Source organism: Chiloscyllium punctatum, chromosome 29 (assembly GCF_047496795.1).
Source record: "Chiloscyllium punctatum isolate Juve2018m chromosome 29, sChiPun1.3, whole genome shotgun sequence".
NCBI classification, from domain to species: domain Eukaryota; kingdom Metazoa; phylum Chordata; class Chondrichthyes; order Orectolobiformes; family Hemiscylliidae; genus Chiloscyllium; species Chiloscyllium punctatum.
The window spans coordinates 73,798,997-73,815,271 of record NC_092767.1 but is presented as its reverse complement, the minus strand read 5'-3'; the positions used below and the strand labels follow the sequence as shown (position 1 = coordinate 73,815,271).

General features: G+C 44.5%; 1 protein-coding gene across 2 annotated transcripts in view; it reads right to left on the bottom strand.

Moving 5' to 3' along the window:
- The window catches only part of ppp1r13l (protein phosphatase 1, regulatory subunit 13 like), a 53,237-nt gene that overhangs the window by 32,876 nt on the left and 4,086 nt on the right, over positions 1–16,275 (bottom strand). Inside the window, exon 1 of one of the 2 annotated variants that reach the window (XM_072549425.1) lies at positions 12,640–12,765. The exons of the other annotated variant lie outside the window; for it this stretch is intronic. Within the exon in view, the coding sequence (XP_072405526.1) occupies positions 12,640–12,758 (119 nt within the window). The 5' untranslated portion in view covers positions 12,759–12,765. Of the gene's footprint in view, positions 1–12,639; positions 12,766–16,275 lie in introns of those variants that run through there. 2 annotated transcript variants of the gene reach the window in all.

Below are 16,275 nucleotides of genomic sequence, written 5' to 3'. Positions count from 1 at the left end.
TTAGGTCCCTTTTAAATCTTTCCTCTCACCTTAAGCCTATGCATAATCAACTCCAGACTGAGCATCTTAACCCGATTAACTACATCTCCCTTAAAGATTTATTTTTGTTAGTGTACCTTTTAAGGCATTGCCAATTAGTTAATTTGCCCATTTGATTCTCATTTACTCAAAAATGTAAATAGGAGACTTAAAAGGGCTCTTGTAATGTCCCTACCTCTGAACCAGGTGTGTAATCCCATTCTATCCCAGAGATGTATGATAGCATTTCCAAACAGGTTGATTAGAAAATGGAAAACGTCTTTTAAAAATATGGGAGATTAAGGGTTCTGTGGTGAAGTAGTACTGTCCCTATCTCAGGGACAGAAGGCAAGTTCCACCTGTTCCAGTGGTACACCATTACATTTCTGATTTAAAATATCCCAACAGAAGACTGCTGGGATCACTTGGGTTGTACGAGAGCTGTTAGACTTATAAAGTCAATAAACTCTCCACAAAGCAAAGTTGCACATCTTAGTTCCTGCTTCAGTAGTCAGTCTAGATTCCAGTAGTAGACTAATCAGTGTGTGTAATATCATATTCCAATTTCTTTCCAAATTTGGGTTTCTTCACTCCCGAAAAGATTGACCCTCCATCCTGCTGAAAGCACGAAACCGGAGACTTCAGCCGAACCCAGTCATAAGCAGATAGCCAACCAGGGTTCACCCATTTTCCACTCATGTCCGGGCTGACATCTGACATATACATCCCACGAATTAAGAAAACAAAATGGAATTACAATATTATATTACATAATTGCCAAGTTGACAATTTGGTTAATTATAATTCCATGGTGAAGCTGTAACAAGTCCCATCATGACAAGTGACACATTTCCACATAGAGACTGGAGGCATAAATACTTGGAAAAATCTGAGCTTCTATTCAGTAGCTGTGACCACCCAGCAGCACAGCTCTTGCCAATCAACATAAAAATGATTTATTTTTTTTTAAATGAACAAGCGCAAGACTTAAGTACATCAAAAACAACCCCCTCACACTTACCCTTCAGATACACAAGTAACTGACTCTGATACATTCTGATCAAATTCCACAGTGTGTCACCCAATTTCTAAATCTTTTATTGGGATGAAGGTGTCACTGGGCAAGGGGAGTAACTGTTTCCTGTCCCTAACTGCCCTTGAACTGCATGGTCCACGGGGAGCCATCTATGAGGGCAATTAAGAGTCAACCACATTGCTGCGGGTCTGCAGTCACATGTAAACCAGACCAGATAGGGACTGCAGATTTCCTTCCCTAATGGACGCTAGAAAGATAAAAGATATGATCATGTGTAGGTCATTCAACCTCTCAAGCCTGCTCTGCCATTCATCATCTTGGCTGATCATCAAAATGAACAGCCTAATCTCACCCTTTCCCACCCCCTCATAGTGAAGCAGACTTTTTTTTAAAAAGAACTATTGATGACAGTGTCATGGTAACCATCACGAAGGCTTTCCCTGATTTTTCTTAAATTGTATACATTCACTGAACTTAAATTCCACCAGAATCTATGGTGGGATTTGAACCCATGTGCCAGAGCACTTGCATGGGATGCTGAATTATTAGCCCAGTGGCATTAACACAATACCACACAATCTTCAATTCAGGTTTAATTGCTGATGAACCCATTTCCTTTTTTCTAATCTTTGACTCCTCCTTGTTGATCCCCAGGTGAACATCTCTGACACTCAGGGTCTTCTCTTCCCACTATCTCCCTCCACCCTGGGAGGGATTCTGAAGGGAGAGCTGGTGAGGGGACGACAGTAGAGAGAGAGAGAGAGGGGGGGGGGGGGGGTCCATGGTCAGGTGGAACCAGATTCTGAACATAATGAAGATCCCTTCATTCAGTTTGCCAAGGACAGGTTAATATACCAGTCTACACATAACTGTCCATTCAATAGTGTTCCCACTGCTGTATTCCCCAACTGTTAAAACCTGGGGGTCACCAGTGACCAGAAACTGAGCTGGACTAGCTACATAAATACGTGGCTACAACAGCAGGTCAGAGGCTAAGAATCTTGCAAGTAATTCTCCTCAGGGCCTGTCCACCATCTACAAGGCACAAGTCAGGAGTGTGTTGGCATACTCCCCAATTGCCCAGGATGAGTGCAGCTCCAACAACACAAGAAGCTCAATATTGTTCACAACATAGCAGCCCATCCACCACTCCCTTCACTTCCGATGCACAATGGGAGCAGCTTACAAGACTTAATGTAGCATCTCGCTACATTACTATAAGGCTGTTTTTTTAGATTAGATTAGATTAGATTAGATTACTTACAGTGTGGAAACAGGCCCTTCGGCCCAACAAGTCCACACCGACCCGCCGAAGCGCAACCCACCCATACCCCTACATTTACCCCTTACCTAACACTATGGGCAATTTAGCATGGCCAATTCACCTGACCTGCACATCTTTGGACTGTGGGAGGAAACCAGAGTACCCGGAGGAAACCCACGCAGACACTTTGACAGCAGCTTCCAAACCCACAACTCTATAACCAAAAACCCTGGAACTCTCTCACTAAAGGCAATCTTTTTCCTATTCTTTTAATGCATTTGTGATGATCAATCCTCTGATATATCATCTAATATTGACGACTGCAATAAAAAGTATCCCACCAATCACGAATCCTCATTTATGCTGAATACAAACTAGAACCCACTGTTTACTAAAATAAAATACAGGCTTCATTAATATAGCACCTTTCATTCCACCACACAATATAGATCTCTCTCTGTACTCTGCAGCTAATTAAATATCTTTTGGAGTACCGTCACTGTTAGAATTTAGAATTTGTGACAGCCAATTTGCACACAGCTAGCTCCTACAGATCATAATGTGCCACTTTTGGAATACTGCATTCAATCCTGCTCCACCTGCGAGGGGATGCTGTGAAACTTGGAAGGGTTCAGAAAATATTTACAACGATGTTGCCAGGGTTGGAGGGATTGAGCTATATGGAGAGGCTGAATAGGCTGGGGCTGTTTTCACTGGAGCATTGGAGACTGAGGGGTGACCTTATAGAATCATGAGGGGCATGGTTAGGGTAAATAGCCAAGGTCTTTTCCCCCAGGGTGGGAGAATCCAAAACTAGAGGGCATAGGTCTAAGGGTGAGAGGGGCAAGATTTAAAAGGAACCTAATAGGCAACTTTTCACACAGAGGGTAGAGAGTGTATGGAACGAGCTGCCAGAGGTGATGATGGAAGCTGGAACAACTACAACATTTAAAAGGCATCTGGATGGGTACATGAATAAAGGAGGTTTGGAGGGATATGGGTCTAGGTTAATTTAGGATATCTAGTTGGCACAGATTAGTTAGATCAAAGGGTCTGTTTCTGTGCTGTAAATCTATAACACTATGATGTGATAACCACCAGATTATCTGTTTTGGTGATACCGCTCAAAGGATAAACGTTGATTCTTGATGTCAGGATATCTTTCTCACTCTGCTAGGAACCTGGCAGGAGGTCTTATCTCCATCTGGACAGACCGGGGTGGGGGGTCTCGATTTAGTGTCTCATTGAAGAAATTAGATTAGATTCTCAGCAATACAGCACTCCATTGGTACTGCTCCAGATGAAGTGCTGAACTGTGGACCTTGAAACCACAGCTTTCTGTCTTGGCTGCAAGACTGCTATCCTGGGACACAGCTGACAAGCTTATAAGCAGCAAAAGGGTTTCAAATTATGAAACCATCACAGCCATAAGCGAGTTCAGAGGTAATTGCAGTGAGCAGCCACAGGGGAGATTAGCTAGTGCTTGAAAATTAAACATGTGCATCTTTTCTCATTTCACCCACACCTGGTAGAGTCTGGACATCACATGTGCAAGAGGTGGGACATTAGAGATTAAATAACTGTTCTACTTTAATCTTCTGAATACAATAACTAGAAAGCTCATAAATCCTGGAAAAAAGGGTGCATTACAAATGGAAAAGCAATGACGTCAATAGCTCTCAATGTTGGGGTGAGTGGAAGGTCTACTTATCATTATACAATGTTAGAGAGATTACTCAAAGTTTAAGCTTGCAACACGGAAAAAAAAATGCCTCAAAGTTGTCTGGCCTATTCTCTTCAACGCAAAGCAATAACTCATGGAAATTTGCATACAATGACATAATCCAATGTTGCTACGCAGTGTTTACTTCAGTTTACTATACGGTTGGTTTGCAAAGCAGAGTGATGCCAACGTGGGTTCAATTCACATCACCGGATCTCTCTCTCTCTCTCTCTAATGAGAGAATTATGGGCGGCCCGGTGGCACAGTGGTTAGCACAGCGCCAGAGACCTGGGTTCAATTCCTGCCTCAGGCGACTGACTGTGTGGAGTTTGCACGTTCTCCCAGTGTCTGCGTGGGTTTCCTCCGGGTACTCTGGTTTCCTCCCACAGTCCAAAGATGTGCAGGTCAGGTGAATTGGCCATGCTAAATTGCCCGTAGTGTTAGGTAAGGGGTAAATGTAGGGGTATGGGTGGGTTGCGCTTCGGCGGGTCGGTGTGGACTTGTTGGGCCGAAGGGCCTGTTTCCACACTGTAAGTAATCTAATCTAATCTAATCTAAAAAAACAGCCTTATAGTAAGGTAAGACTATGGCAACTTGACAGATTTGGTTCAGTGTACACCACCATCTTGGGAAGGTTTCACTCACTTGAGTATCGATTGGACTGACTGATCAGGCCATATTTGTTGCCATCCCTTTTTGTCTTTGAATCAAGTGGCTTGTTTGGGCCATTTCAAATGGACAGGTAAGGGATCAATCACATTGCTGTCGGCCAAACCAGTTGAGGATGGCAGATCTAAGACTACAAAGGGATCTTGATCAATTGGGCTGAGGAGCGGCAGGTGGATTTTAATTTGTATTAATGAGGAATATTGCATATTGGTAAAACAGTCAAGGGTAGGAGTTATACAGTTATTGGTAGGGAAAGCGAGGACTGCAGATGCTGGAGATCAGAGTCCAGAGTGTGGCGCTGGAAAAGCACAGGTCAGGCAGCATCTGAGGAGCAGGAGAATTGACGTTTCAGGCGTAAGCCCTTCATCAGGGGCTTATGAAGAAGGGTGACGTTGGGGTTCAGGTGCATAGTCCATTGAAATGTGGTCACAGGTAGACAGGGTGGTTAAGAAGGCATTTAGCACACCTGCCTTCAGTGCCCAGACCACCGGGTATCGGAGCTGGGACATCATGTTGAGGTTGTACAAGGCATTAGAGACGCCACTTTTGGAATACTGAGCACAATTCTAGTCGTCCTGCTATAGGAAGAATATTAAGCTGGAAAGGGTTCAGAAAAGATTTACCAGGATGTTGCTGGGACTGGAGGGTTTGAGTTAAAGGGAGATACTGGGGACCCTTTCCACTGGAACTAGGAGGTTGAGGGGTGACCGTATGAGGGGTACAGATAAGGAGAATGGCAGGTGTCTTTGCCCTCGGATGGGAGTTCAAGACTAGGGGTGAAATTTTTTAAATGAGAGGAGAAAAATTTAGAAAAATCATGAGGGACAGTTTTGTATTTTTTAAAATGCAGACAGTGGTTCGTGAATGGAATGAACTTCCAGAGGAAGCGGAGGAGGCACGTCCAGTTACAGTGTTTAAAAGACATTTAGATAAGTTCATGAAGAAAAAATATTTGGAGATATGGTCCAAGTGCAAGCAGGTGAGACTAGTTTAATTTGGGATTATAGTTGGCATGGACTACGTGGACCAAAGGGTTTGTTGTGCTGTGTGACTACATGACGCTACAATCCACTACATGAACTGCTCAGCACCACTTTCTGAAGGTTATAGTCCAATTTGAAATTACACTTCTGAGTGCCGCTCCTTCGTGAGCTGAAGTGACTTCATCTGATGAAGGAACAGCGCTCTGAAAGCTTGCAATTTCAAATAAACTTGGTGGACCATAACCTGGTGCCGCGTGACTTCTGACTTTATCCTACCTCCATCCAATACTGGGAACTCCACATCACACCTTCTGAAGAGGCAATTAGGGATGGGAAACAAGGGTGCCCAGCGACACCCACATTCCATGAATTAATTTAGGAAAACAATATGGCAGAGTGAAATGGCAAATTGGAGCATGAGGTAAGATTTAATGTTCAACTTCTCCAAGGTCAGAGTCAAAGCTGCAACCTTTTGACACGGAGATGTGCATGCTACATGAGGAGGCTTGGTTGACCATTCCACAACCTCACTACAACCCAGAGGGCTCTGGGCCAGAGTAGCCATTTCAGGCTCCCACCAAACTCAGCTTACTTTTGTACCAAATGCCTCTTGTCAAAGTAGTTAACATGTTTAAATGGAAACGCAGCAATGCCCCACACCCCCAGCACTGCAACGTTACATCAGCTTGGAGCCTACGTCAAATTCCACGTTGAATCACTCCATAGAAACCTGCAAAAGGCTGACAACAGCAAGGAATTAAATTCAATGCCTTGTCAATGTGTCATACCCTGCACAGCTGCCAGACAATGTCAGGGCTTTGAATGACTACAATGTATTTTTATCATTGGGATCAATATACCCAAGGGAGAGGTGGGTTAATTAGCCTGACAGGTACACCCCCCCCCCCCCCCCCCCCCCACACACACACACACACACACACACACACACCTCCCTCACCCCAGGGCACGTTTGCACCCTTCACATGAACCGTCAGGTACTGAAACTCAAAGCTGGTTCTCTGCTGACAAATTGCATGTCTTACAGAACTTCAGAACAAGCAGAGGCCTTTCAGCCCATCAAACTTATTCCTTCAATATGACTGAAGCATGCCTGATGTTCACTGTCATCCTTTCCCAGGGGGTGGTGAGTGGGGTTAGTGAGTGTGTGGTGGTTAGGGGAGAATAGAGAAGGGGTGGGGTGGGAAGAGAAGAGGACAGGTGGGTAGAGGAGAGTAGGGTGGGGGCCAGGGAGAGCTAGGGGAGAAGAGAAATGAACCCACATCATATGGACTGCAGTGGCTCAAGATGGGGTAAAACTTATTATCACCTTCTTAAGGCCCATGAACACTATTCAGCCAGCAATACACACATCCACGTACCAAAGAAATAAAAGCATTTACATATCTCGATTCCACTTTCCTAACCTCATTCCACAGTCTCAGTTTGAGATTTTTCATTTGACCTCAGCCTAGCCAGAGTAGTGAGTTCCAGGGTTTTCAGTGCCTTGCCTCTGAAGAAGTGCTTTGCTGAAAGACTAAAGCATTTTATGTTGCATTCTATGGCTGCAAACGTTTACACGTTTTCTTACAATTTACTTTTGTAATGAGGTCATTATTGGCAATGTCCACATTCAATAGATTGCACTGAAGGAACCTCAAAACCAGGAGTTCATCTGCTATCTTAATGCAATATTCCCACTTTCACCACCTCTAGATCCATTGAAATATCTGAAAAATTATCAATGTCTTTCTTGGATATATTCAATGACCTGGTTTCCATAGCTTTTTGTGGTAGAGAATTCCACAAGTTCACTACCTTTTGAGTGAAGAATTGTTTATTTATCTCAGTCCTTAATGGTCTATTTTGTAACCCAAGGCTCTAACTCTTGATTCTATACTTCCCAAGCAGGGGTAACACCCTCCCTGCATCTAGTCTGTCCATTCCTATTAGAATTTTACACATTTCAATCAGATGCCTCCTCATCCTTCTACACTGTAGTGAGTACAGGCCCAGTCGAACCAATCTCTCCTCTTAACATGATGGTGAGCTGTTTTCTTGGTCCACATGATGCTTCAGCCATTATGCTGACACGTCTGACCCAGTCCAGTTTCTGGGTAGTGGAGATCTCCATGGATGCTGACATTGGGGGATTCAGTGATGGCAATGCCATTGAATGTTGCTCTTCTGTCCACTGGGAATTCAGGGCATGGGCTCGCAAGATGTGGCACTCTACATACTCGCCAATAGCTACCTCTCCTGATCTCTATCCTCGAGCCTCCTCCCAGTACTGAGCACTATTACCCCATGAGTTGTTGGTCGATAGAGGGTGGTGTTCAGCATCAGGGACGGTGATATAGATCGAGACCACTGGCTTCAGTCCTGCATAGAGACCTCTGATGCATGTGCTGGGGCAAGGGTAGAGCTGTAAACACTGATAGGGTTCAGAGCCAACCACTACTGGAAGAGGAGAAATGATGCCGTCTGCCAGTGTTTCATAGCCGGATCTTTGTTATATTTCCAACAGTCAGCATTACCCATAATTTCTAAGAGACAATTTTTGCCCCGAGGCATGTCACGGTGTCCCTTTTAAAATCGACACTCCCTAGCACAGTCAGATGCAAAAAAAGGCACAGAATTTGCTGATTTGCCAATTCGTCCAAAGTCACACTCCCAAAGGTGTGAGCCATACTCCACCAATGAACATCAACCTCACCTTGAGTCAAGGTGGGTTCAAATTCTTCTCCTTCAGCACAAATAGCCAGGCTGATGCTCCACTGCATTGAAGAGGGAGTGCTGTGCTGTCAGAGGTACAGGTATCCCCTGCTTTCAGAACATTTGCTTTACGCCAAATCGCTTTGACGAAAGACCCACTTTAGTACCTGCTTTCGCTAACCGAAAGAAGATCTTCGCTTTTACGAGAAAGCGTGTGCAGCAAGTATGGTGCCTTCCCCAGGAACTACACTCAGCATCAAGCCGCCATAGCTTTGAACTGTGTCTGTGAGCATCCATGCTTCATCTCGATTTATTTTGTGTGTCCATTAGCAAGAGGTGTCCTAATGTACACCACCCCAACCTCCAACGGCCTTTACTACAATGTTAGTATTAGTTTCGGTTTAGTGTTATTTGGTATTTTGGGTCTGAAAAAGCTCAAAAACTATTCCATATAAATTAATGGTAATTGCTTCTTCGCTTTACACCATTTCAGCTAACAAACAGTTTCAGAGGAATGCTCTACCCTCAGAAAACAGGATATCTGTACTGCCTTTTGGAATGACGTGTTAAATCACGGTCCTCTCAGGTGAGCACGAGGCAACATATTACAAAGGAGCAGGTGAGCCCTCAGTCACTGGACAATACTTACCTGACCTTGACAAGCCATACAGAATTTGAAACTTACCTTTCAAATAGATGGGAAGGGCACAAAAGGAACAATGATGCTGACCAGACCTGAAAAAGATGTACAAGATGGCCTCTTTCCTCATTAGAAAGAAAATGAGGGGGTGATGAGGTGGAGACTCCTAACAGTTACAATTGGTTTGGAGGAGACAGCATTGCTAGACTATTAATCTAGAGTGTCAAGGAATATTCTGGGGACTCTGCTAATCCAGCTACAGCAGATATTGAAATCAATACAAACTGAAGTAATCTAGTGATGATCATGAAAGTGTTGTCAACTATCAGAATAACCCATCTGGTACACTCATGCACCTTTAGGAAAGTTACGGAAGCAGATTTAGGCCAATCGGCCCATCAAGTCTCCTCCATCATTCAATGATGCCCGATGTTTCTCCATCCTATTCTCCAGCCTTCGCCCTGTAATCTTTGATCCCCGCTCCCCCCCCCCACAAAGCAAGAGCCTCTCTCACTGTCTTAAGTACACTTGAAAGACTTAACCTCCACAGTGTTCTGCGCAATGAGTCCAACAGATTCTCCACCCTCTAGCTGGAGAGATTTCTCCTCATCTCAGTTCTAAATGGTCATCCCTTCATTCTGAGGCTGCGCTCTTGGGTCCTAGTCTCTCTTACAAGTAGGAGCATCCTCTCCACATCCACACTCAGTATTTTATAGGTTTCAATCACATCCCCCCCCCCCCCCCCCACCTCATCCTCTAACCTCCATCGAGTACAGACCCAGAGTCCTCAACCGCTTCTCATACTGACAAGCCCTTCTTTCTGGGATCATTCTTGTAAACTCCCTCCAAGGCCAGTCCATCCTTCTGTAATGTTAGAAAATTAAATTGTACCCTCTCTCTGGACATTAATGTAATCTTAAGGGTGAAACTGCACTATCTCCCACTTCATTTGGGCAGCTATTTACTACTCTCCTACTGCTATTATCAAATTCAACTCTCATTCAGCCCCTTCCATTCAGAAATACTTTCATAGCCAACCCCCAGCTAATCAAATTCATTTGCTTGATCATCCCCCCCCCGATACCGAAGTATATCACACCTACATTGTCCGGGAAAGTAGCGGAACCAGAACTCCTTTGTAGGGCCACCCCGAAGCTAGGACATATCACATCTACATCGTCTTGGAGAATCACTCAGAAAATTGTTTGCAGAACAATTCCCCAGGATTAGGGCATTTACATTTCCATTATCTCCAAGGATGACCTCATCTGGGGTAACGTGGTTATGGGGGCAGGGAGTGGCCAGAGTACCTGTGAGCATTACCGACTGATCTGTATTACAGGGGTGTCTTTCCTTTATTCAAGGCCTCAATTTGACTCACCTTCACACGACCGTTGAAGAATGTCAAGGGGGGTTGGGGGGGGGGGGGGGGGCGGTGGGGATCACCTAGCTTGTACAGTCTTTAATAAACTTTAATTGTTTGCAGAAGTTGGTGTGTGCGAATTGCAGCTTGTGTGTGAAACCTTGGGGAAAGAACCTAACACTTCCTGAGAAAGGGGACCCAAAATTACTCAATATCCCAAATGCGGTCTGAGTAAAGCCTTAGACAGCCTTAGCAGTACATCCCTGCTCCTGCATTCTACCCCTCTTCAAATGAATGCTAACATTGCATTTGCCTTCCTAACTGCCAGCTGAACCTGTGTGTTACTCTTAAGGGAATCCTGAACTATGGCTCTCAAAGCCCTTTGCGCATCAGATTCCCTAAACTCTTCTCAATTTAGAAAACAAGTTACGCCTCTTTCCTTCCAGGCCTACTGAGTTTCTCCAGTAATTTCTGCTTTTGTTTCAGACTTTCAGCATCTGCAGTCCTTTGTTTTAGACAATGTTACACACCCTCCTTTGTGCTAATCCAAGCTCACATTAACACTCCCTGCAATACATTAGCTACAGAAGGAAACCGCACAGCTGTCAACAAGGTGTGAACTAAAAGGACTTGATGCAGATGAAAACATTGCTCAGTCAGGGTAATGAAAGGAACCGAACAGCTGCACAAACTGACTCACTGCAAAAGTTTGAAAAGGTTAAACCTTATCTTCACATCAAAATGTCATCAGGGTAGGGCATGTCAACATTTGCAGTTTGATCTTGGACAACTCTCAAACCAGTGGTTAGCATTGCTGCCTCACAGCATCAGGGTTCAACTTCACTCTCAGGCAACCGTCTGTGTGGAGTTTGCACATTCTCCCAGTGTCTGCGTGAGTTTCCTCCTTCAGTCCAAAGACGTGCAGGTTAGGTTGACTGGCCATGCTAATTACCCATAGAGTGCAGAGATGTGCGGGCCAGGTGGGTTAACAATGGCAAGTGTGGAGTTACAGAATAGGGTGGGATGCTCTTCACAAGGGCGGTGTAGACTCAATGGGCCGAATAGCCTCCATCGGCACTATAGCAATTCTATGATGCTAAAAGAAGCAGGAAAAATAAACATCACTGCAACATATTGAATTGTATCCAGTTAACTTCAGGGCAAGCATCCCAACGAGATCTTTCACATTTTTAATAGAATAAAACAGTTACAGCACAGGAGGCGGCAATTCAGTCCCTAACATCCATGCTGCCCCACCATAGGAGCAACTCATCTGGTCCCTCCTCTCTATAGCTCTGCAATTGCTCTTCAGACAATGAGCCAATCCCCTTTTGAACACCATAGACAAACCTGCATCTATAACACTCATGAGCAATGCAGCCCAGAGACCCAAAGGCAGGTTAACCGACCAACTATTGCAAATAATCTAGCTGCCTGCCTCATTACCATTTGTTGTACCTTGATGTGACAGAAATGGCTTTGTCGCTTGACTAGAAATGACACCACACTTCAAAAGCAATACTCTGCACACACGATCCTCATCTACCCCTCTCCCTCATGTTATGGAGTGTACGCAGGTACTGTACCTTTAAGAGAGTTGAAAAGCTGGCAAGGACCGATTGCAGGCATAGAGAGTGCAGAAGAATTTAAAATGTAACATTTGACTGTGAAACCAATAGTGCAGATGAGTTGCCATGGAACAAAAACAAATTTAAATTATGCCCCAGATACCAAAATCCAATTGAATTTGAATTTTACTGTTTGGGATGACATCAAACCAATGAAATGATCAGATGTTCTGGGGTATAAAATTGGACAATTTGAATAGTTGGTGGAGAACAGCAACAAGTGCCAACAAACTGACTACTAGCCAAATAACTTTCTGAAAGGTACCTGTCTCTAAGAAATTTGTACAAAACACCAAAGTTGACCCAAGGAACCTACAGAGAAAGTTCGACACCTGAATACCATAACTGGGTTTGAAACAGATTTCGCCACAAATTTAAGAGGGAATGTTTTGGACCAGTATTGTAAATTAGGAGGTAAAAGATAGGTTTAAGAGAAAGGAGTTGTAAATAGCTGTTGTGTTAATGCTCTCTGTTGGACTTAAAGAATACAACTGTCAATTTTCCATTAAATAATGACCTCTGGGATAATTCTTTGCTGCTCAAAATTTAACAGATTATGGCACAAGGTGTGTGTGTTGGGATTAAATTAGCAGAGCGGTTTACCCAGTGTCATAACAATCAGCATAACCTCCATCGCTGTCACCTCCCCAATGTTTTCTCTCCATTGTAATTATTTCTGCTCCTTCAATGCATCTCTGCTCCTTGCTATGACCTATGGACATACGATTAAGGAACGATTAAGGAGGAGCCCAGTTGGGGCAGCCTGCTCTGCCATTCAAGATGACCATTGTCGATCTGAAAAAGAGTCATCAATTGCTCATTTAAGACCATAAGACACAGAAGCAGAAATTAGGCCATTCAACCCATCATGTTTGCTTCACCATATAATCATGCCTGATAAGTTTCTCAACCCCATTCTCCTGCTCTCTCCACGTAACTCTCAATCCCCTTTACAATCAAGAACCTATCTACCTCAGTCCTAAATATACTCAATGACCTGGCCTCTACAGCCTTCTGCGACAATGAATTCCATAGATTCACCACTCTCGCACTGAAAATGTCTCTCCTTATCTCTATCCTAAAAGGTACTCCCTTTACCCCAAGGCTGTGCCCTTGGGTCCTAGAATCTCCGACCAATGGAAACATCTTCCCAACATCCACTCTGTCCAAGCCATTCCGTATTCTGTATATTTCAACTAGAACCCTGCCATCCTTCTAAACTCCATCGAGTATAGACCCAGAGTCCTCAAATGTGCTTCATATGTTAAGCTTCTCATTCCTGGGACCATTCTTGTGCACCTCCTCTGAACATGCTCCAGGGCCAATACATCCTCCCTGAGATATGGGGCCCAAACTGCGCACAATACTCCAAATGTGGTCTGACCAGAGTCTTATCGAGCCTCAGAGGTACATCCCTGCTTTTATATTCAAGTCCTCTAAAAGTAAATGCCATCATTGCATTTGGCTTCCTAACTACTGACTCAAACTGCAAGTTTACCTAGAACTCCCAAGTCTCTTTGCACTTCAGACTTCTGAATTTTCTCACCATTTAGAAAATAGTCCATGCCCCTATTCTTCCTACCAAAGTGCATGACCTCCTACTTTCCCACATTGTATTCCATCTGCCACTTCTTTGCCCACTCTCCTAATCTGTCCGAATCCTCCCCGCCTCCTCAATGCTACCTCTCCCTTGACCTATCTTTGTATCATCTGCAAACCGAGCCAGAACACCCCCAGTTCCTTCATCTGGATCGTTAATGTATAAAGTGAAAAGTTATGGTCCCAACACAGCCTTGCGGAACACCACTTGTCACCAGCTGCCATCCTGAGAAGGACCCTCTGCTTTCTGCCAAACAGCCAAGCTTCTCTCCATGCTAGCACCTTTTGCATTTGACACCATGGGCCCTTATCTTACCCAGCAGCTTCCTGTGTGACACCTTCTCAAAGAATTTCTTGAAGTCCAGGTAGATAACACCCATTGGTTCTCCTTGGTCTAACCTCCTTGTTACCTCCTCAAAAGAATTCAAGAGGAGGTTGTACCTGGCAAAACTAGATGAAACTATGTTGACTTTGCCCTATTTACCATACACTTCCAAGTATTCAAAAATCTCATCCTTCACGATGGATTCCAGGATCTGACCCACACCTGAGGTTAGGCTAACTGGTCTGTAATTTTCCATTTTTTGCCTTACTCGCTTTTAAACAGGGTGTCACATTAGCAATTTCCAGTCCTCTGGGACCCTCCCTGTCTTTAACAATTCCTGAAAGATCAGCACTAAAACCTCCACTATCTCTTTAGCTATCGCCCTTACAACTCTGGGGTGTAATCCATCTAGCCCAGGTAATGTATCCAGCTTCATGCCATTCAGTTTTTCTTGCACTTTCTCCTTGATGATAGCCACTGTACCCACCTCTGCCCCCTCTCAGAGGGTGGTGAGAGTATGGAATGAGCTGCCAGAGGAAGAGGTGCAGGCTGGTACAATTACAGCATTTAAAAGGCATCTGGATGGGTTTAGAGGGATATGGGCCAAGTGCCGGCAAATGGGGCTAGATTAGTTTAGGCTATCTGGTCATTCAGTGCTGTACATCTCTGCGACCTTACTCTCTGCAGAAGACAGTCTCAAAGACTCGTGACCCTCATAGGGAGAGAAAATCCGTCTGAGATAGAACACCTTTACTTTTCAATCATACTCCAGTCTCTTGCACAAGGGAAAATCATCCTTGCAATCATTAGGATCTTATAAGTGTGAGACAAGTGTGGGGAATATATATATATGTGGTAACATTAAGCTCCCATATAATAATCATTGAGATGTACTGCACAGATTCAGACCCTTCAGTCTAACTCATCTGTGCTGACCAGATATCCTAAACTAATCTAGTCCCATTTGCCAGCACTTGACCCATATTCCTCTCAACCCTTCCTATTCATGTACCCAATATGTTGTCTCACATTTGATAAACGGTAACAGTTTACACACACACACACACACACACACACACACACAGCGAGCAATGGTTTCCTGAAAGAAATGGCCAGTAAGGTTCCAAGTCAGGACAGCCCGCACCTTGGAGGGAACACATCGACTGCCCTTAACTTTCAGGCTGGTGCTTTACATCTGAAACACTGTAAACAGTCATCGGATCTGGTGGAGCCATACATCACAGGGTGAGTTGGGAAAGAGGGAGGGATAGCAGGGCAGACAATAGAACCACAGGATCTCCTACAGTGGAGGTAGTGACCATTCAGCCCATGCATGGACCAACCTCCAAACAGCACCCCACCCAGGCCCAGCCCCAAACCTTATATCCAATAACCTCACATTTATCAATGGCCAATCCACCCTAACCTGCACATCTTTGGACTGTAGGAGGAAACCAGAGCACCCAGAGGGAACCCACACAGACACGGGGAAAACTCCACATCGACAGTTACCCGAGGCTGTAATTGAACCCAGATCCTGTGTTAGCAGTGTTAACCACAAGCTACCTGTTTACCACTGCCAAGGTTGGAATCTTGCCACTTAAGTTTCTTTCTGGGATGTGTTAAAGATTAAAACGAGACAGGGCGAGGCAGGAATGCAGATTTGAGAATTCAATTAGATTAGATTACCTACAGTGTGGAAACAGGCCCTTCAGCACAATCAGTCCACAATGACCCTCCGAAGAGCAACCCACCCAGACACATTTCCCTCTGACTAATACACCTCACACTATGGACGATTTAGCAAGGCTAATTCACCTGACCTGCACATCTTGGGACTGTGGGAGGAAACCAGAGCACCCGGAGGAAACCCACGCAGACACGGGGAGAATGTGCAAAATCCACACACAGTTGCCAGAGGCTGGAATCAAACTTGGGACCCTGGATCAGCCAAGATTCCTTTGAAAGGCAGGACAGGCTTGACAGGCTGAATGGCCTTCCTAAAAGTCTGCCTTCCTAAAGGTCAGCCACATTGCTGTGGTCTAGAGCCTCATGTAGGCCAGGATGGCAGATTTCCTTCTGCAAAGAACATTAATGAACCAGATTTTTAAAAAAAAACTGATGACAGTTTCACGGTCACCGTTAAGACACACATGCATCTAATTTGGAAATTAGGCGACTGAATTGGCCTCTCAGGCAGTGCATTCCAGACTCTAAACCCACAGCATTTAAATGAGTATTTTCGCCGTGTCACCCAAGGGTTTCATTTGCTTTAAATCTGTCCCCTCTGCTTCGAGTGTTCTATAGTCTCCTGA